The 18,137-nt window shown below is 33.9% G+C and overlaps 1 protein-coding gene across 1 annotated transcript; it reads left to right on the top strand.

The window, feature by feature from the left end:
* The first annotated feature begins 10,220 nt into the window (after positions 1-10,220).
* LOC112025063 (auxin response factor 17) lies at positions 10,221-15,689 on the top strand. The gene is made up of 3 exons (XM_024057728.2): positions 10,221-11,652; positions 13,744-14,503; positions 15,484-15,689. The coding sequence occupies exons 1-2, from the start codon at positions 10,567-10,569 to the stop codon at positions 14,458-14,460; spliced, it is 1,803 nt and encodes a 600-aa protein (XP_023913496.2). The 5' UTR covers positions 10,221-10,566; the 3' UTR covers positions 14,461-14,503; positions 15,484-15,689.
* The last annotated feature ends 2,448 nt before the right edge of the window (positions 15,690-18,137 follow it).

Below are 18,137 nucleotides of genomic sequence, written 5' to 3'. Positions count from 1 at the left end.
GATTTCTCGTTGATTGGTGTTTCATGAAACCAACACCACGAATCTCTTTTTTGGCCTCTGATGTGTAAAACCCAAGAAGTCAACGTCCATCTTCAACCTCACGCACCTCCACGCGTGGCCTGAAGTTTTGTGGTCGACCCAAACGTTGTTGAAGACCGTCGTTGACTGTGTTGCTTTGATTCCAAAGAACCCACTGTTGGTTAAATCTGGTTTTGTATCTCATACAAAACACATAGCGGAAGCAATAAACAAAGATCTATTTCATTCATGATTGATAACTTGCATTATGTAAATTTCAGAATTAGCGTACCTTGGTGCGGTGAAATTCAAAAACAAAAGATTATAAGTCCTTGGGAACACTTTCAATCTTCACTCCAATTCCACTTTACGCCCAAGAAGTGTGGTCTCTCAATCAATTTCCAAGGGAGAATAATTGAGTGGTTTCACTCGCACATACACACCACTTCACAATGGTGTCTCACTTTTTCTCTAATAAAAATTCTGTATGTCTTTCCCTTTATATATAACTGATTATCTAATTGGGCCGGCCTATTGGGCCTTTCCAATTGGGCTTTAATGTGTGGCTTGGAGTGGGACCAAAAGGACCAATAAGACACTAGCTCCAATGGGCCTTGGGCTTTTCTGTCAACTCTTGACAAGTCCAAAGTTACCATTAATTATATTTAATACCACTATATAAATATAATTGCACTCTAGGCCTTATTAATAAATTATATCCCAAAACTTTATTATACATGCAACCCTTTCATAAAATATTCGTAGTAATTCAAAATCATAAATACAGACTGTCACTTTGAAGATTACTATGTTTTAATCCTTGAGTACCCGGTTTAATTCTTTTAAGTTATTCATTATATATTTATGAAATCCAATTTCATAAATATATACTTTAGTAATTTCTTACCAAAGTGGTTAGGCCTAACTCTCTGAATAACTAAACCCATTAAACTTATCTCAAGGGAATATTTTAAATCTCTATTAAGAGACTATGAATTCCATCTTGAGAATATATGTTCCATCAACACGAAATGTGGTTGCCCAACATACTGAGGTTTTGACCGTTAGATCTCAAGATCTCACTCCTGATATATCAAAGCAACCTACACTTCATGATTAGGTCCATTATTCTCTCAGGATTAAGAGTTCATGCAAATATAAGTTGTGAGATTTATTATTCAATTGACAGTCGTTAGAAGAATAATAAATCTCACAGCGGTCCAGTTCAATATGTCTTAACTCTTAAAACATATTAACACATCAACTAGAAGTCTCCACTTCCATGATCAAGACAAATCATCATAATTGATATGTTATAGTCTTCGCAGATGAAATGCCCAATTTTATCAAAGACGACGAATTAAAATTCTGAGTTTACAAATAACTTGTGACTTATATCTTCTGTGACTAAATCACATAAATCACATACTATGCATTTCATGGACTATATGATAATGTCCAAATATTCTTGTTACCATTATTTCAGATAATAATAAAACAACTTTATTAATCACAACATTAAGTCATACATAATGTCATACATAGCATCATACAATAGGATTTAAGGGCATTAATCCTAACACCCACGCCTTCTTCCTATACTTTTATCTTAAAAAAGGTTTAATTTTGCTTCTATTTTTGAAAACACAAATTGTTAAGTTCCTAACCGTTGGATCATTGTTTTTACACGTCACTTATCTACTTTAAAATGGGAGGAAATTGAAGGTTTTGAAACTGGAGGTGATCCTTTCCCTAGAATATTTTACTAGGGAATTAGATGTTTCTATCCTCTTCTCATAGTTTGTATAAATAGTAGAATTAATGCTTAGAAAAAAAAAAAAAACTAACAGAATTAAAATTAAAAAAATAAAATAAAATAAAATATTCTATTAAAGAATGAGAGACTATTAAACATGGATTTTACACCTCCTCCTTACCAAATTCGAACTCAAAATGAGATTAAATTTAGTAAGAATGTGGTGTAAAACTCATGCCCTTTACCCCTCTAATTACAACATATCATATCATCTTATCACATATTTAAGAATAAGTACAACCAATCAATTCTAATATCCTTATATAAATTCAACAAAATTGAGAGTTTATTGAAATGTAATTAGATATAATAGGATGTATTGATGATGTGACAATCTATTATTGAATTGTGTAGAACATGAGTTTTAAACGTGAGACATTTAAAGGATATTATTAGTTATTCGATGTATTTAGTATTATTTAAACAGATTCAACAACAATGTGAATGTGTGCCATTGGTGACCTACTAGTAAGTAGAAACAAGACATTGCCCCAACATTGGTCTTCAACTCCGTTTCCCAAATATTGTCTCTAATTCAAACCTTGGGGCCTTACTGTAATACCAATGGTTGTGGTTCTGTGCCACCAACTTGTCCAAAACCTATTCAGCAAAAAAAAAAATAAAAAAATAAAAAAACCTTGTCCAAAACCTACGCCCCACACCTTCTTTAGTTCTTTGTCTTTAAAATGTGGACAATAAGTTTGGAGAGGGAAGGGCCCTGAATCCATTTCAAAAAGGAGCCCAATTGATAAATGTGTCCGGTGAGCTTGGGTTTGACTTTGTCAGGTACATGCTAAATTTGATAGGAGTCAAAAACGGGTCCACCTAAAACATGTTGCGAAACCTAGCCATGACCTTTACCCAGTCTTTGATAGGTGATCTCAATCTCATATGTTCCAATTTGCTTGGCCCAAATAATATAAAACATGGTTATCAGAAAGACTAATTTGTACTTTACACCCTTCAAGTTTGAAATAGTTTTCATTTTATCTTTTAAAGTTCCAAATTTGGATTCTTACCCTTAAACTGACGTGTGACATTTGGATTTAAGCCCTTTCATTCATGAGTCATGATAAGGTGTCTGTTAAGTGTCATCTTAACTCAAAATTACGTAATTTAATGAATTCAAAATTTGAAACTTTAAGAATAAAATTTCCAATTGCCACAAACTTTTAAGGTGTAAATTGTGAACTAATGATTAAAATAACGTACTTTTGGAAAAAAAAAACAATATATATTTTTAGCTTAGTTAGCACTTAATAGACACCTAATCATGACCAATTAATGGAAAGACTTTAATCCAAACGATAAATAATGTTAGGAGTACAAATCCAATATTTGAAACTTTACGTGAAAAGATTAAAATTTTCTCAAACTTTATTGATTCAACAATTATATATATATATATATATAACGAAGATAAACTATGAAAATTGAGATGATATTCAATTTAAATTTAACGTTTAATATGCAAGTATACCAAAGATTGAAATTAATAGAATATTATTGTTCAAATATTTTTTTTATATATAGAACTTAATTTTTTTTAATATATAAATAATGACTAAAATAGGGAACTTGAATTGATTTTTTTTTTTTTTTTACCATTTACATTTACATCAAGTTTAAAAGCAAAAGGCTTAAAAACTCATGAATGAAATAGCAAAATTGGATGAAAGTATCGTTATTTGATAAAAAAAAATTAAAAATAACTCAACATTAAAAAATCGGAGAATAAAATTGTATGGTTCTATATTTTTCTAAAAAATCGCCGGTTTTTCATGGTATAATAAGTTTTTTAGGAAATTCATTATTATCGTCATTAGAGTAGTAGTTGTAGGTGCAATAGTAGCAATTCCTACAAGTAAAAATTAGAAGTTTTTAGTAAGTTGTTAACACAAATCTACAAGTAGTGATATTCATAGCTAATGTAATGAATAATGATAGCAATTGATGATTTTATCACCGCGTTAAGTATCGAAATGGACGTTCTTGCAATAACTGGGCTCAGTGTCTCTTGCAGTCAGTTCCTACTTCCTAGTTGTATATCTTTTTTTGGTAATAAAATATTTCCTGATTATCAAAAAGAAATGAATGTTGTTGTGGTTTCATAATTGCTACACGGTGATTTATTTTTATAATCTCACTACACAATGATTTTGCTACATTGCTCAAAGATTAATGTTACATGTTATCTAATGTCCTCAATTGATTATGTGAGAATATTATAACCTAAATTTGAGTTTTTTTTTTTTTTTTTTTGAGAAGGACCTAAATTTGAGTTGTTTAAGGAAAATTCCAACAAATAGTTTTCCCTTTAAAAATCTGTAGAGAAATGCACATTTGTTATTTGGGATGATACTTCTTTTCCCGAATTTTAGCACAAATATAATATACAAGTAAAAAAAATATAAAGTTTTTTTTTTTTTTTTTATATTAGAGGAGATGGGGTTAAATAATCTCATCATTGAACTGGATGCCTTAAGTGTTGTTTTGCTTTTGAACAATAATACTGCCAACTTGTTAATGGAGCCATTGTTAACTGATTGCAGGAACCTGGTGAGAGAGATTCCCAACAAGCAGATAATTCATATCTATAGGGAGGCCAATCAATGTGCTGATGCGTTAGCCAGACTTGATGCTACTAGTTTAGCTTCTTTTGCTATCTTTTTGAATCCACCGCCTGTGGTGGATAGTATATTAGCTTCTGATAAAGCTTGTCTAAGGTGTAATAGACTTATTAACTCCTACGTTTAATGTTATATCGTTTGTTGACCAAAAAAAAAAAAAAACATTGTTACTTTCGCAGCAAATCTCAATTTTAAAAAGTCAGCATCACCAATTGACGGATAAAGCATCGCATTGCATTGCAAAAATGTAATGCCAAAATATTGTAAACATATTACATTCCAAAAATAATGTTGAATGACCATTAATGCAAAGCAAATCATTGTTACTTTCGCAAAAAAATCTCAATTTAAAAAAGTTAGCATCACCCATTGACGAATAAAGTATCGCATTGCCTTTACCAAAAAAAAAAAAAAGAGTATCGCATTGCATTGCAAAAATGTGACAATCCACGTCTGGAAGTTAAAACTTAAAAAAAGAAAAAAAGAAAAAAAAAGAAGATCAAATTGCGTTGCAAAGAGTGCCCCCCACCCCCCCCCCCCAAAAAANAAGTTTTTTTTTTTTTTTTGGAGATAATATGTGAAGTTTTTAACAAGTCATTAACACAAATTTTCAAGTAGTAATATAAAATTCATAGAAAATGATAACACTTAACAAATGTCTCCTACTGTATACATATCAACACAAATCTTTGCACAAGTTAAATTATTCGTGCCGTTTTATTGACCCAAAAAAGAAAAAGAGGAAACTAAAACCTTACAGTGAGTCGTAACTCAATGTGACTTGTGATTGGAGAAAAATGCTAATTGAGTGATGCATAGAATTTTTGTAATCATAGGTGGTTAGTTGTTGTTGATTTAAATTTGAATCTAAAACTAATATTACTTTTTTGCCCTAACAATAACAACCAATAACAACTTGCCACTTGAAATTTGTTGTAAAATATTGTGAAAATGTTTTAAACATGTTATTTCTCTTTTAATAAATGAAAGAGTTGAGAGAGGGAGCGGGATTAGTTAATAAAAGTTTAAACAATGATTAAAGTATAGTGAAATGTTATGTCATGTTGACAATATTTTCGAAACAAATTCTAGATGACAGATTATTATTAGTAGATAAGAAAATAATTTCAATGGTAACTTTAGATTAAAATTTAAAACCAGTAATAACCTGACTTATAATTTGTTGTAAAAATATTATAAACATATTATTTTTCAAAAATAATGTCTAATGACCATTAATGCAAAGCAAATCATTATTAAGTGAAGCATTAAAGATAGTGTTGAATTTTTCTTAGTCGGGTTGAATGCTAAGTTGCCGAAAGCTAAAGCTATGATTGAAGTGGGTTGGGAAAAGCCTCCAATGGGGTGGGCATAGCTTAATTCAGACGGGTTTGCATTTAGCAATCTTGGGTGTGCAGGAGGAGGTGGTGTTATTAGAGACCATGATGGGCGTCGGTTGAAAGGCTATGCAAGGCCTCTTGGGTGCTCTAACAGCTGCATGGCAGAGCTGTGGGCCCTAAGAGATGGTCTTTTATTAGCAAAGGAGATGGGGTTAAATAATCTCATCATTGAACTAAAAAAAAAAAAAAAAAAAAAAAAAAACAGAAGCTCAAAAAATTCACCGCCAAGTTTGATGGTCCAAGTATCGAATTTCATTCTTACATTACATGGTAGTTTTTTTTTATTTTTTATAGGACATTACAAGGTAGTTGGTTGGCTTGCCATGTGACCGTGTAATTCGGCATTGAAGGTACCAAATTCCTAAAAGAGCAATACTAGAGAGACCTATAATTCACCCTTATTTTTTACAACTTGTAGGAGCATTTTTAATATTAAATAAATAAAATAAATAAATGTAATAACATAAATGTAAAGATGTGGGAGTAAATATGGGAGATGAGGAGTTAGTGTAAATGTTTAATCCCACATTGAAAAGGAGATAGACTTTTTTATTCTTTTTAATTGTGGTGATTAATGGGTTAAAATGTATTGACTCAGATATTGGGCTAGATACGTGCGCAAGGGGGAGGTGAAGAGTGGAGGTATCAAAATTGGAAATGAATCAGCCTCTTGGATCCTCAGCGAGTGCCGCGCCTCAGTCCAAATAGTGTTGTGTAATTTCTCTTTACGTTAATAATATTCAGAAGTATTTTCAGTTTCTCTTTGTGTTATTTCTATTACCATTGTATTTGCACCAACACAACTTATTTACCAAATGCCTAAAAGCGCGAATGACAACTTATATATTTGTAATTTGATTAAAATTTAAGTTAGTTATTTATAATTTAAAATTTGACATTTCATCCACTTGAGATTAGTTCAATTAGAGTTTTGTAACTCACATTTATTTAAAACATGGCTAAATATGTAATTTTGCTCAATTTTATGTTTCTCTCTTCCAAAAACACAAAAGACATAAAAATACAAGATCAAAAGGAATCCAATAGGATTTCAAACTACGAGTAGGTAACTTAAATTTTGGTTAAATTTCAAGTGCATAAAGTGTCAAATTTCATACTATAGGTAGGTAACTTAAATTTCGGTCAAATCACAAATAGGTAAGTTGTAATTTGCCATTCCTAAAATATATAAATAAATTAACAAGGGAGATAATGTTTCATATATTCCTTATTCACTCATAAAAAAGACAAGAAAGTATAATTGTCTCATATTATTATATAATTTAAAATGACTTCATTTTTATTTATTTAAAATTTAACATGCGCATACATATTATATATGACAATAAGATCTAATTATTTAAATTATACAAAAAAGTTAATATAAAGAAGTAAATTGAATATCATAATAGAAATATGAAAATATTAACGTTTAACATAAATTGTGAAAGACAAACTAAAAATATGTATTTTGATCATCTTATTGTTTTACATAACGATAGACTCATAGACCTTTATAAAGTAAACGGTAATATATTGTCATTTTTAAGGCACAATTATACTGTCATTAAAGTATTGAAATCACATCAAGTTGAAATATTTTTAGGGAAAAATTTTATGAACGCTGCCTCTAAGGGCATTGATTTATAAACTATTTTTAGGGATTTTTTATTTTAAAAAAAAAACTAATTTTTTGACCCTTTTAACATTTTCATTAAAATGATGTTATCACTTTTCTAAAAATGGCCAAATAACAAATTCTCTAAAAGCATGTATTAACAAAACTCGTATTTTTATAGGTTTAATTATAAAACCCATTTTTTTCATAATATTTTTGTTTAGTACACCAACCAATAATTTTTTTTGAGGTATGCACATACATAAAATACAAACATAATTCAATCTAATCAAAAGCTACCATCGTACACATTTGGTACAACGGTCACTCCACAAGTATAAGTGTTTGTGAGATGTAGGGGTAAGGGTTGAGATTCAAGTATCTAAGAGAGAGTTTTGCACATATATACACTTATATTAGGCTAGAATAATCAAAATATAAGAATTAAGTTGTATCTAGTTGCATCGATTACATTTATATACACTTAAATTAAGTTAAAAGAATCAAAGAATAAGAATTAAGTTGTGTCTAATTTCACCAAACTCATTCATCATTGCTATTTTTTTTTTGGGTTTCTTCTACAAGGGATGCACAAAATCTTGGTTCACACTCTCTATCAAAAAAAAAAAAAAAAAAACTTGGTCCACATCCTTTGGGTACTTCCGTACTTGTCGGAACCAAACCAAGTTTTTATTTTTTATTATTTTTTTCAAAAAAAGGAAAAAAAAGAAAAGAGTCCTGTCTGCACAAAACAAATAACGACAGCACAGCATAATAATCCGGTCCGTGCTAATGTGCTATCGCATTCGGTTTTCAAAATCAAATTTCCTCTCCGATTTTCATTCCCCCATAAACGATTTTCTCTCTAACGATTTTACATTTAACAGACAGTCAACAACAACAACTCTTATTAACACCAAATCTCAACCACCTGATTCGTTGACTTCTCTCCATCTATCACTGCTTTCATTATCATTCATTGATATTTTTATTTTTTATTATTGATAATTTTTTTTTTGTGTCTCATTTATTCCATACACTACTGTGACTGCCACTAATGCCAAGTGGCACTAAGGATAATTCTATCAATGGGACAGGGGCTTCAAAGTAATTTGGATAATAGACATGCGTATGTTTTCCTCATTATTATGAGATCTCTCGATATCATCGTCAGCAGATAGGGCCGTATCGTATAGCACCATTCTGTTCTGTTTCTGTTTGTACCCTCTAAACGGTTTTTACTACTCTATTATTCTCACGTATCTAAATATTCCCTCACAAATATACACACACTTTCCCATCCCACTACATTGGAAGTTGTGCTTGGACCCCAAAAAAATAACACAATTTTGTACTACAACTAAACATGTGACAAGTTGTGATTATACCCTCCAAACGGTTTTTACTACTCTATTTATTGTTCTCCCAGATCTAAATATTCCCTCACAAATATACACACACTTTTCCATCCTACTACATTGGTGTTGTCTAGGATCATAAAAAATGATACAATTTTGTACTACAACTCATTACGTGATAAGTTGTGATTGGTGAATATGTGTCCCCACATGACCCATGGACACACCTTCACCAATTACAACTTGTCACATAGTGAGTTGTGGCACAAAATTGTGCTATTTTTGATAATCTCAGCATTTTCCTACTACATGGTACTTTCTTTTATTTTTTGTTATGACAAAGCTCGAAACAAAAATTTAATACCACCAACTTTATGAAAAAGGAAAAAAAATAATTTTATTTTTTGACTTTTTTTTTCTTCATAGAAATTGTATTAAAACTTTCATAAAATGATACATTGGTTAAATACACATATTTCCCTTCTAGATTGTTATATAAATAGTTCATTGATTATTTTACAATCTACATTTATTTTGATAGATACGATAAATTTTTAACTTATGACATCTTGTGTCTGATGATTGCTCATAATCATTATCAGACACCAATTAGTTGAGTTAACTGGAACTTACAAAATTTATTTGTTAATTATCTTCACCACTCATTATTATCAGACACCAATTAGTTGAACTAACCAAAACTCAAAAATTTATTTATTACTTATCTTCATCTCTCATTATCATCATCAGACACAAATCAGTTGAGCTAACTGATACTCACAAATTTATTTACACTATTTATCTTCTTTTTCTTTTTTTTTTAAGTCCAAAAAAATTAGTAACTTTTGACCCTCAAATTTAGTTTTAAAAAAAAAATAATTAACTTGATTTGTAAACTAGATTATTTTAGATAGATCATACTGACTTGTGACACCCCAACATTTGATCTCAAATTATTTTATTGAATTCTTTTTATACAAGATAAAATTTATACTCTAACTTAATCTAAATGAATATGTGTGAAGTTTTTTTGAAAACTTCACTACCAACCTTTATTTATATGTGTGACCACCAAAAGGATATTTTCTTAGATCTTTATTTATCACATACGTAGTGTACGCGAAAATAGTGTCAGGGTAGCGTTAAATAACATAAGCGATATATACTTAAAAGAATAAAAAAGGATAATTATTGCACAGAGTTACACTTACATCTGAACTGCATCTAGTACAAAGCTTACCGTATTTGTTAGAAACGCGTAAGGAAAGCGCGCCTGAGGATGAGAGTGGGATTATGATATAGTTACGATGTCGTGGCTAAAACTGTAATTTCCTAACCAATCAGAGGGTATCCTTTTAATTTGCCACTACTACGACTCTCTCCCACGGCTTTTGCTTCTGTGCCCGTCTCCGACCCATTCACATACACTCACTCACGGCACTCTCTCACAGCTCAGACACTTTTTAGAGAGAGACGGACACAGTTTTTAGAGAGAGAAAGACACACTCACAATTACACTCACACTCACACTCACTCACACACACAATCCTATTCACACTCATTCTCTTTCTCCTTCTTACACTCGCACTCGGAGACTTTCTTTATGTATAAATTCGTCGTAACCCCAAATCCAAAACCAATACAAACATTTTTATTTTTGCTTCTTCAAATCTTTCTTCCAAATCCCTAGAAGAAGAAAAAAAAAATAAGATTGAGATTTTGCGAGATGCCACCTCAGCTTCACCCACCTTCGCCGCCGGGCAATCTCCGCCGCCTCGACTCCAAAATCTGGCGAGCCTGTGCCGGCACCTCCGTCCAAATCCCCATCGTTCATTCTAGGGTTTACTATTTCCCTCAAGGCCACGTGGAGCAATCCTCTCCTCCTCCGACTTTTCTCTCCCCTACCGTTCTCTCCAGGCCTCTCATTTCTTGCCGAATCTCCGCCGTTGATTTCCTCGCCGATCCGGTTACCGACGAGGTTTTCGCCAGGCTCCTCCTCCATCCTATTCACTCTCAACAGAGCTTCGTCGACTGCCCATCGGAGCCTTCTAGGAGCCGAAACGACGTCGCCGCCGCTGCGGGTGAGGATAAAATCTTGTCCTTCGCGAAGATTCTCACGCCGTCCGATGCCAACAACGGCGGCGGATTCTCCGTCCCGAGGTTCTGCGCCGACTCAATCTTTCCTCCGCTGAACTACCAGGCCGAGCCGCCGGTGCAGACCTTGTCCGTCACCGACGTTCACGGCGTGGTCTGGGAATTCCGCCACATCTATCGCGGAACTCCGAGGCGCCACTTGCTCACCACCGGCTGGAGCAAGTTCGTCAACCACAAGAAGCTCGTCGCCGGCGATTCCGTCGTGTTCATGAGGAACACGAGGGGCCAGATGTTCGTCGGTGTCCGGCGCGCCGTGCGGTTTAACAATGACTGCGCCGCCGCCAGGTGGAGCTCGCAGATAGGCGGCGGGACTACGAGGCTGAAGCCCGAGGACGATAATGCCTGTGCCAGAGACGGATTCTCGAGGATCGGGATGGGGAAGTTAACGGCAGAGGCGGTGGCGGAGGCGGCGGAGTTAGCGGCCCAGGGCTTACCATTCGAGGTGGTGTATTATCCGAGGGCCGGGTGGTCGGACTTTGTGTTGAAGGCAGAAGTGGTTGAAGAAGCCTTGAATGTGTTCTGGACCTCTGGGATGAAAGTGAAGATGGCAATGGAGACTGAGGATTCTTCCAGGATGACGTGGTTTCAGGGAACGGTTTCGGCTGCTGTTGTTCCGGATGGTGGGTCATGGCAGGGCTCTCCTTGGCGCATGCTTCAGGTATAATACATACATACACATACATTCATTTGTTACATTGTTTTTTGTACTTATGTGTGATTGGTTTGTTTCTGATTTTTATTCCAAAATTATTGAATATTGATAGAGGCTGTGCTGTGTTTAGAATAGTGTGATTTAATGTCCTTTGTGGTCTGCCCGCCTACACCATTGGCGTATTGGTCCGACGAAAATGAGCAATAATCATGGAGTGGGCCATAGGTTCAAATCTATCATACCTATCGAAAAAAAAAAAAAAAAAAAAAAAAAATTTTTTTTTTTTTTTTTTGGGGGGGGAGGTGGGGATATTTTTATTGATGAGGATTAAATTGCTTTTGTGTTTGGATATTTGACAACGATGGGCTGTTTTTGAATCTTCCAATGCAATGGCGGAGGATAAAATAAAATATTTATTGTTAATTGCACATTTCCTGTTTACCTTATGATTTATGTTTGATGTGAATAGACGTTGTAAGGGAATGAGACTGTTTACATCCTATAGAGTTCTCTTTTCCTAGAATGAAGCTGATTGGAGTTATTTTTGCATTAGCTGCAGTCAAGATTAGTTTATAGGTCCTGGATGAGCATTACAAGGTCAAACAGTCGTTATAATTATGATCTAGATTTGGGGATGTATTAAGTCTTTATACATGCATATACATTTGTGCTTCTGTGTGTGCTTGTGTGAACACTGTATAACTATATTTTTGAGCTGTTTGTGTGCGATATTATTATATCTTGCTGATTACCTTTTGAGATTTGGAAGTTTGCAAGCTTTGTTGCACTTTTACAAACCTAACAATATTGGTAGATTAAACATACACTTGTAGTGTTTATGCTTGACATTTATATGCTCTGATTATCTGAATTTATGCTTCTGATTTATAAACTATACAATGAAAGTGAACTAATGTTGATGGGGGTATTCCTTTGCTGCCAAAGTTTGGTTTTTAGAATGGTTTATGATGCTGCTAGTGTCTCTGCAAAAGTTTCTTTGGTGCTTAGTGAATGGTCAAGAGCTTTGGCATCCTGCCAGATTAGATGACTTAGTTATGGTGCAGGGAAAGACTTAATGAGATTCAACTGGTGGGGAAGGATAAGGCAGAATGGTTGACACCTACAAATAAGGTGTTTAGTTGTAGTGTGAAAAGATCCTGTGTTGTTTGGTGGAGGCTGGTTTGGTCTCCTAAAGCTATTTCCAAGCATGCTTTTCTATGTTGACTAGCTCTGAAAAATAGGCTTTCCACTAGGCAATGGCTTGCTGGTTGGGGATATAAAGGAGATTTGTTATGTGATTTTTTTTGTAGAAGTAGAATTGAGCTATTGAACATATTTTATTTCTGTGCTCGTTCTCTAATTGGATATGGTGTGCTGTTTTAAAATTTTCTTCTCAACAGAAGAATTGGAAGTTGGCTTGAGGAGATTCATTGAGCTGTGAAAGAGCTTAAAAGGAAAAGTTTTCAAAAGTTGATTGGGAGGGTGGCATGGCTTGCTGTGTTAAACCGTATATGGATGAAGCATAATGCTAGAATTCATACAAACAGTGCTTGTTCTGAATGTGAAATTCTTAAAGATATTTAAGAAGGATGTTAGATACAAGTTAACAGTGAGTAAAGTTTTCTAGTGCTCTATTCAGAATAAGTGTCTTTGTAGCTTATGGAGAATTCCTTTTTCTGTTTTTGATAGGGGGAAGTTTGTTTTAGCTTGTTTCTGGTTTCCAGATTGTTCTCTTCGTAGCTTTTTTTCTGCTCTGTTTTTTGATGAATGAATTTTGCTTATTCATTAAAAAAAATGTTGATAAGGATACTGGCAACTTGCTTCTTTGCTTTATGCTGTGAAACTTGGTTTCAGCAGTATAATTGTCTTTCTAAGTTAATAATATGGGTATGTGTGTCTGTATTTAGTTACTTATATAAAAAAAAAAAGGTGTATTTAGTATGGTTGTGGTGACATGTAGATTATGACTTTTGATATACCTCTTACTCTCTTAGAATTATTGAGATAATATTGTAATACTACAACAAATCACAAAATTTCTTACCTGCTTTACGTATTGACTCATTCAGTTTCTGTAATCCTTTCTCTATATTATAGGTCACATGGGATGAACCTGAAGTTCTGCATAATGCCAAGAGAGTGAGTCCTTGGCAAGTTGAGGTTCTTTCACCAACAGCACCTGTCCACACTGCATTACCCCCCACAAAGAAATTCAGAACCCCTCAGAGCGCTGGTCAGCTAACTGACGGAGAGGGTGATCTTTTCTTTCCTTTCTCAGGATATACTAATTCAACAATGGGACACATGAGCCAAACATTGTTGAATTATAACAATTTTCCTGCTAGCATGCAGGGAGCCAGGCAAAATCTATTCAGCAAATCCAGTTTATCCAACTTCATATGTGAAAACAGTATGTGCATTGATAATTCCTTTGGCAACAACATGGTGCCAAAGTTGAAAAGTGTGTCTACTGAGCTGAATATTGGAAGTTCACAGTCTGAAAACTTATCTCCTGATAGCCAGAGTAGTATGCACTCCTCCTTTGGAACTGAATTCGTTGGAACCCAATACTGCAGCTCACCAAAAGTTGGTACCGGGTCCTTTCAGTTGTTTGGTAAGATTATTCATACCAATCAGCCTGTTGAAAGTGGGTTCGATGACATTGGTTGTGCAGAAGATGATGGCAGTAAAGGGTACAATGAAACTGATGATGTAAACAACCCACTAGATCATTCTTTGAATTACACAAAACTGCTTGACAGGCTTGATGTTCAATGCCAGAGAGCCTCAGCTGTTGGGGCATGTAATTTGTGAACTAGTGGTTGCATCTATGTCATGCAGATAAATAGCTGTACAGGTACGCTATTTGCACACTGGACTTGACTAACCTGTAGGTTCACATTTGAAATCAATTGGTGCTAGTACCCAAAGAAATTTTGTACAATTAGTTGTAGTATCAATCTTCTCTAGTTTTGTACATGTCCTTTTGTGACAGCAGGTACATGTGGGTTGTTACTAACTTAGTGTCATATTAGGGCTACTAATAATTGTCCATTTTAAATATTTTACTCGGTGTTTATAATTTGAATATTCTATCACTTACTTCTGGCACTACGTGTTACAGAATATGCTTTCCATACTATGCCCATCTAGAGCCTGAATTTTGTGCAACAGAATACTGTAATTGCTTAGTGAAACTGTCTGAATACAAATTCATTTCCAATGTTACATACTTAAGAAGTTAAATTGAGTGTCTTGTTCAATGCACAGAAACTCAGGTTCATTTTAATTTATGGTATATAGATGGATATTATGAATTACTAAACAGTGGAAATATCATGCAATAAAGTCATTACCAGCTACCTGTTTGAAGTCCAAAAAAGTTGGCTACTCCTTCCAGAACTTAAAATTGTCTTGGCTTGTCCTTAAAACATTTTAGAAACTAGCATGTAAGAAATTTGACTGATACTTTAGTGTGAGGATCATAAAGTACAGCTGTTGAAGCCTTACTGATGATTGGCTTTGAGGTCAGTTTATCCTTTGATCCAAATTAGAGTGATAAACTAAATGTTGGAGCTCATAGGTTTTAGAACACTCATAAATATGTTTGGGTTCATCAAAAACAAAAAAAGAAGGTTTGGGTTAGAAAATTCACTTTCAAATAATAAGTAAATCTCCTTTACCCCTTATATATATATATAATATATTAAATTTTGGTGTGTTGAGTTTAAAAGTTGACACATAAGTTGGTAAAGCCTATGTAGTAAAATTTGCAATATCCATAGCATTACTCAACGGTTTTGGTGACCTATATTTTTTTTTCCCTCTTTACTGCAGGTACTTAAGGCAGGCAGGAGGAAGCTGATTACCATTTGACTCTTCCAGTGGTCACTTCATTATGTTGGTTTATTTTAGTTTTGCTTTGTTGGGAACTTGAAACTGTGGTAGACTTGGTTTTGGTTGTTTAACTCAAGGGTTAGATGTCAGTGTGAGAGATGTTATGCAATATATCTAATTGTGGTAGTTTGCCGTATTTGTGGTTATTTGGTCTTATATGGTTGTGAATGGTAGGGATTAAAGCCTACTATTCCTTAACAAAATGCATTCGAGAGTAATTCACATTTCAGTCATGTGAATATCATTTCATTAGGCAAATATGTCATGTCAATGCATCCAGAGTAGATCTGCTTGCGCTTAATAGGAACGTGTTTTCTTTCTCGTTACTGTCTACCACATAGTATTTGCATGTTCTGGAATGGAAGCTGTTTTCAAAATTGTTATTCTGGAGGACATGGTTTACTGGATCTGTAAGTCGCCATGCGATGGTTTTGAGGAATCACCAATTATTTGACAATTCATAAATCATAACGCTGCTTATTAAATTGGATAAACTAATCATATGACTCATTTAATAGGCCATATGATTTAAAATACATATGGATGGTTGTTTGAATCACCACATAGTGGATTTTGGATGTATTTTCCTTTAAACCAATCTAAATTAACTTTTTCATTGATAAAGTATTGAGAAGAGGGCAAGTCCGCATTGCTTGGGTAGTTGGGAGGACTGTTTTGAATCATGATTTGTAGAAAATTGTATTAGGAATTATTAAAACTTCGAGAGAGCCAGAGCCAATTCAACCCGATATTTGGCAGGAATGGAGTAGAGAAAAGGGGGAACAATTAATAAAACTTTGTGTAATTCCATATAAGTAATTTATTTCGATTTGTTGGTAATCACTTTCTCACTCTTAAGCATGCGTTGCTTTCTCTCTCTATCTCTTTGTTGAATGGTTGCAACTTGATTTACGATGAACAAGTCATAAATGAAATACAAAGTTTAATCAAGCGCTTTGTTTTAGTTACCACTGCATACTCTTGTTGCGATTGTCACTCCATAATTATAAGTATTTGTGGAGTGTGGGGGGTAAGGGCCGAGATTCAAGTTTCTAGAAAGAAGCTTCATACACATATACGCTTAGATTATGTTAGAGTAAAATTTCTATCTTGTATAAAAATAATAATAAAATAAAAGAAAAAAAAGAAAGAAAAAGAAGCTTTGTTTCGGTTAAAAAAAAAAAAAAAGAGTAATAGAATGAATAGTGTATGGATGAAAGGCCTAGACAAGGATATTGGGTCGTGGGCCACACTCGAGGCCGTTAAAGATCTTGACGACAGACAAGTTTTAGTGAAGGTAAGTTAGTTATTGGGTCGAGGAAGAGGCCTGGTCATAATAAACAGGTGACGTTGTCCGAGGAGCCTCCTTTCCTCGGCCAACAGAATGGAAGCCTGAAGTTTGACCACCCATCAAGTACTTGCCCAACCGTGCTTAGGAGGACAAGCTTCAGAGAGAAATGAGTCAACAGAGAATTGAGAAATATCTGGAAAGAAAGCTGCTACCATTACATTGAATGCTTTGCACCTAACTAAATGACTGTATTAATGTGGAGGTGATACCTGAATAGTGATTTCTAATCTCACAGCTACCCACAAAAATTTTAGGAAAGTGCTGATGGGACAAGTATCAGGGAGATTAACAATTTGATTTACATGTGGACGGCTAAGATGAAAGAAGGAAATGAGATAGAAAAGGAGGAGGATTCCATCACAAGGGGGATCATCAGAAAACCAAAAAAGAAATTACTATGTAACCAAGAATTTGAATATTTGTATAAGTTTAAGAGAAATATATAAGAACATACCATCCTTGGGCCTGACCAAGGAGCATTTTTCTTTTCAAACTGTTTGTCTTATTCATTTTTACACCAACTAGCCTACTGTGATCTATACTTTAACTCATTGAAAGTTCATTAATAAGCTCACTCTCTAACAAACTTATTGTTTTTGGCTTATTGGGCCACTGTCCAAATCTCTTAGGCTATGGATCAAAATGCGTCCTTACAAATAGCATGGAAGCATAAAGGCCTTAAGATTGAAATAAGTTCATAGTTTGGAAATTTAATTGAAAAAATTGAAAACCTAAGACCTAATATGAAACATGATATAAACTTAGGGTCTTTTATATAATTTTTAGTAAAAAAAATAGACTAATATAAATGATTAATAAATTACACATAATAATTTGATATTTGATAGAATTATTTACAAGCATAGACAATCCAATCTCAAATCTATACATGTATATCATAAAAAACAAATTTTTGATGAAGACTCGATTAGTTGAAGACAGAGGTAAAGTAGTCTGGGATAAGTGTGGTTTTAAGGAAGGTTGAGAATTGCTAAGAGAAGGATTAAGTGGTGGACTTTTATTGGCTTGGATGTCTAGGCAGGATCTTTGCATTGTGTATGCATCCAAAAATGTTGTTCATACTGACTTGTTGGATAACAAAGGCAATCCCTGTTCAATAACTTTTGTATATGGGCACCCTGAATAATCCAAAAGGGAGGAAGTATGGAATACTCTTCGACATCTAAATGGCAGGGCACACTCTAAGTGGTTGTTAATTGGGGATTTCAATCAAATTTTCACG

Source organism: Quercus suber, unplaced genomic scaffold (genome assembly GCF_002906115.3).
Source record: "Quercus suber isolate HL8 unplaced genomic scaffold, Cork oak 2.0 scaffold_51, whole genome shotgun sequence".
Classification (NCBI taxonomy): Eukaryota; Viridiplantae; Streptophyta; class Magnoliopsida; order Fagales; family Fagaceae; genus Quercus; species Quercus suber.
This window is presented reverse-complemented; position numbering and strand designations above follow the sequence as displayed.

Coding starts and splice junctions, on each gene's coding strand:
- LOC112025063 (XM_024057728.2), top strand. CDS start 10,567: ATGCCACCTCAGCTTCACCCACCTTCGCCGCCGGGCAATCTCCGCCGC. Junction 11,653..13,743: donor CTCCTTGGCGCATGCTTCAG/GTATAATACATA, acceptor TCTATATTATAG/GTCACATGGGATGAACCTGA.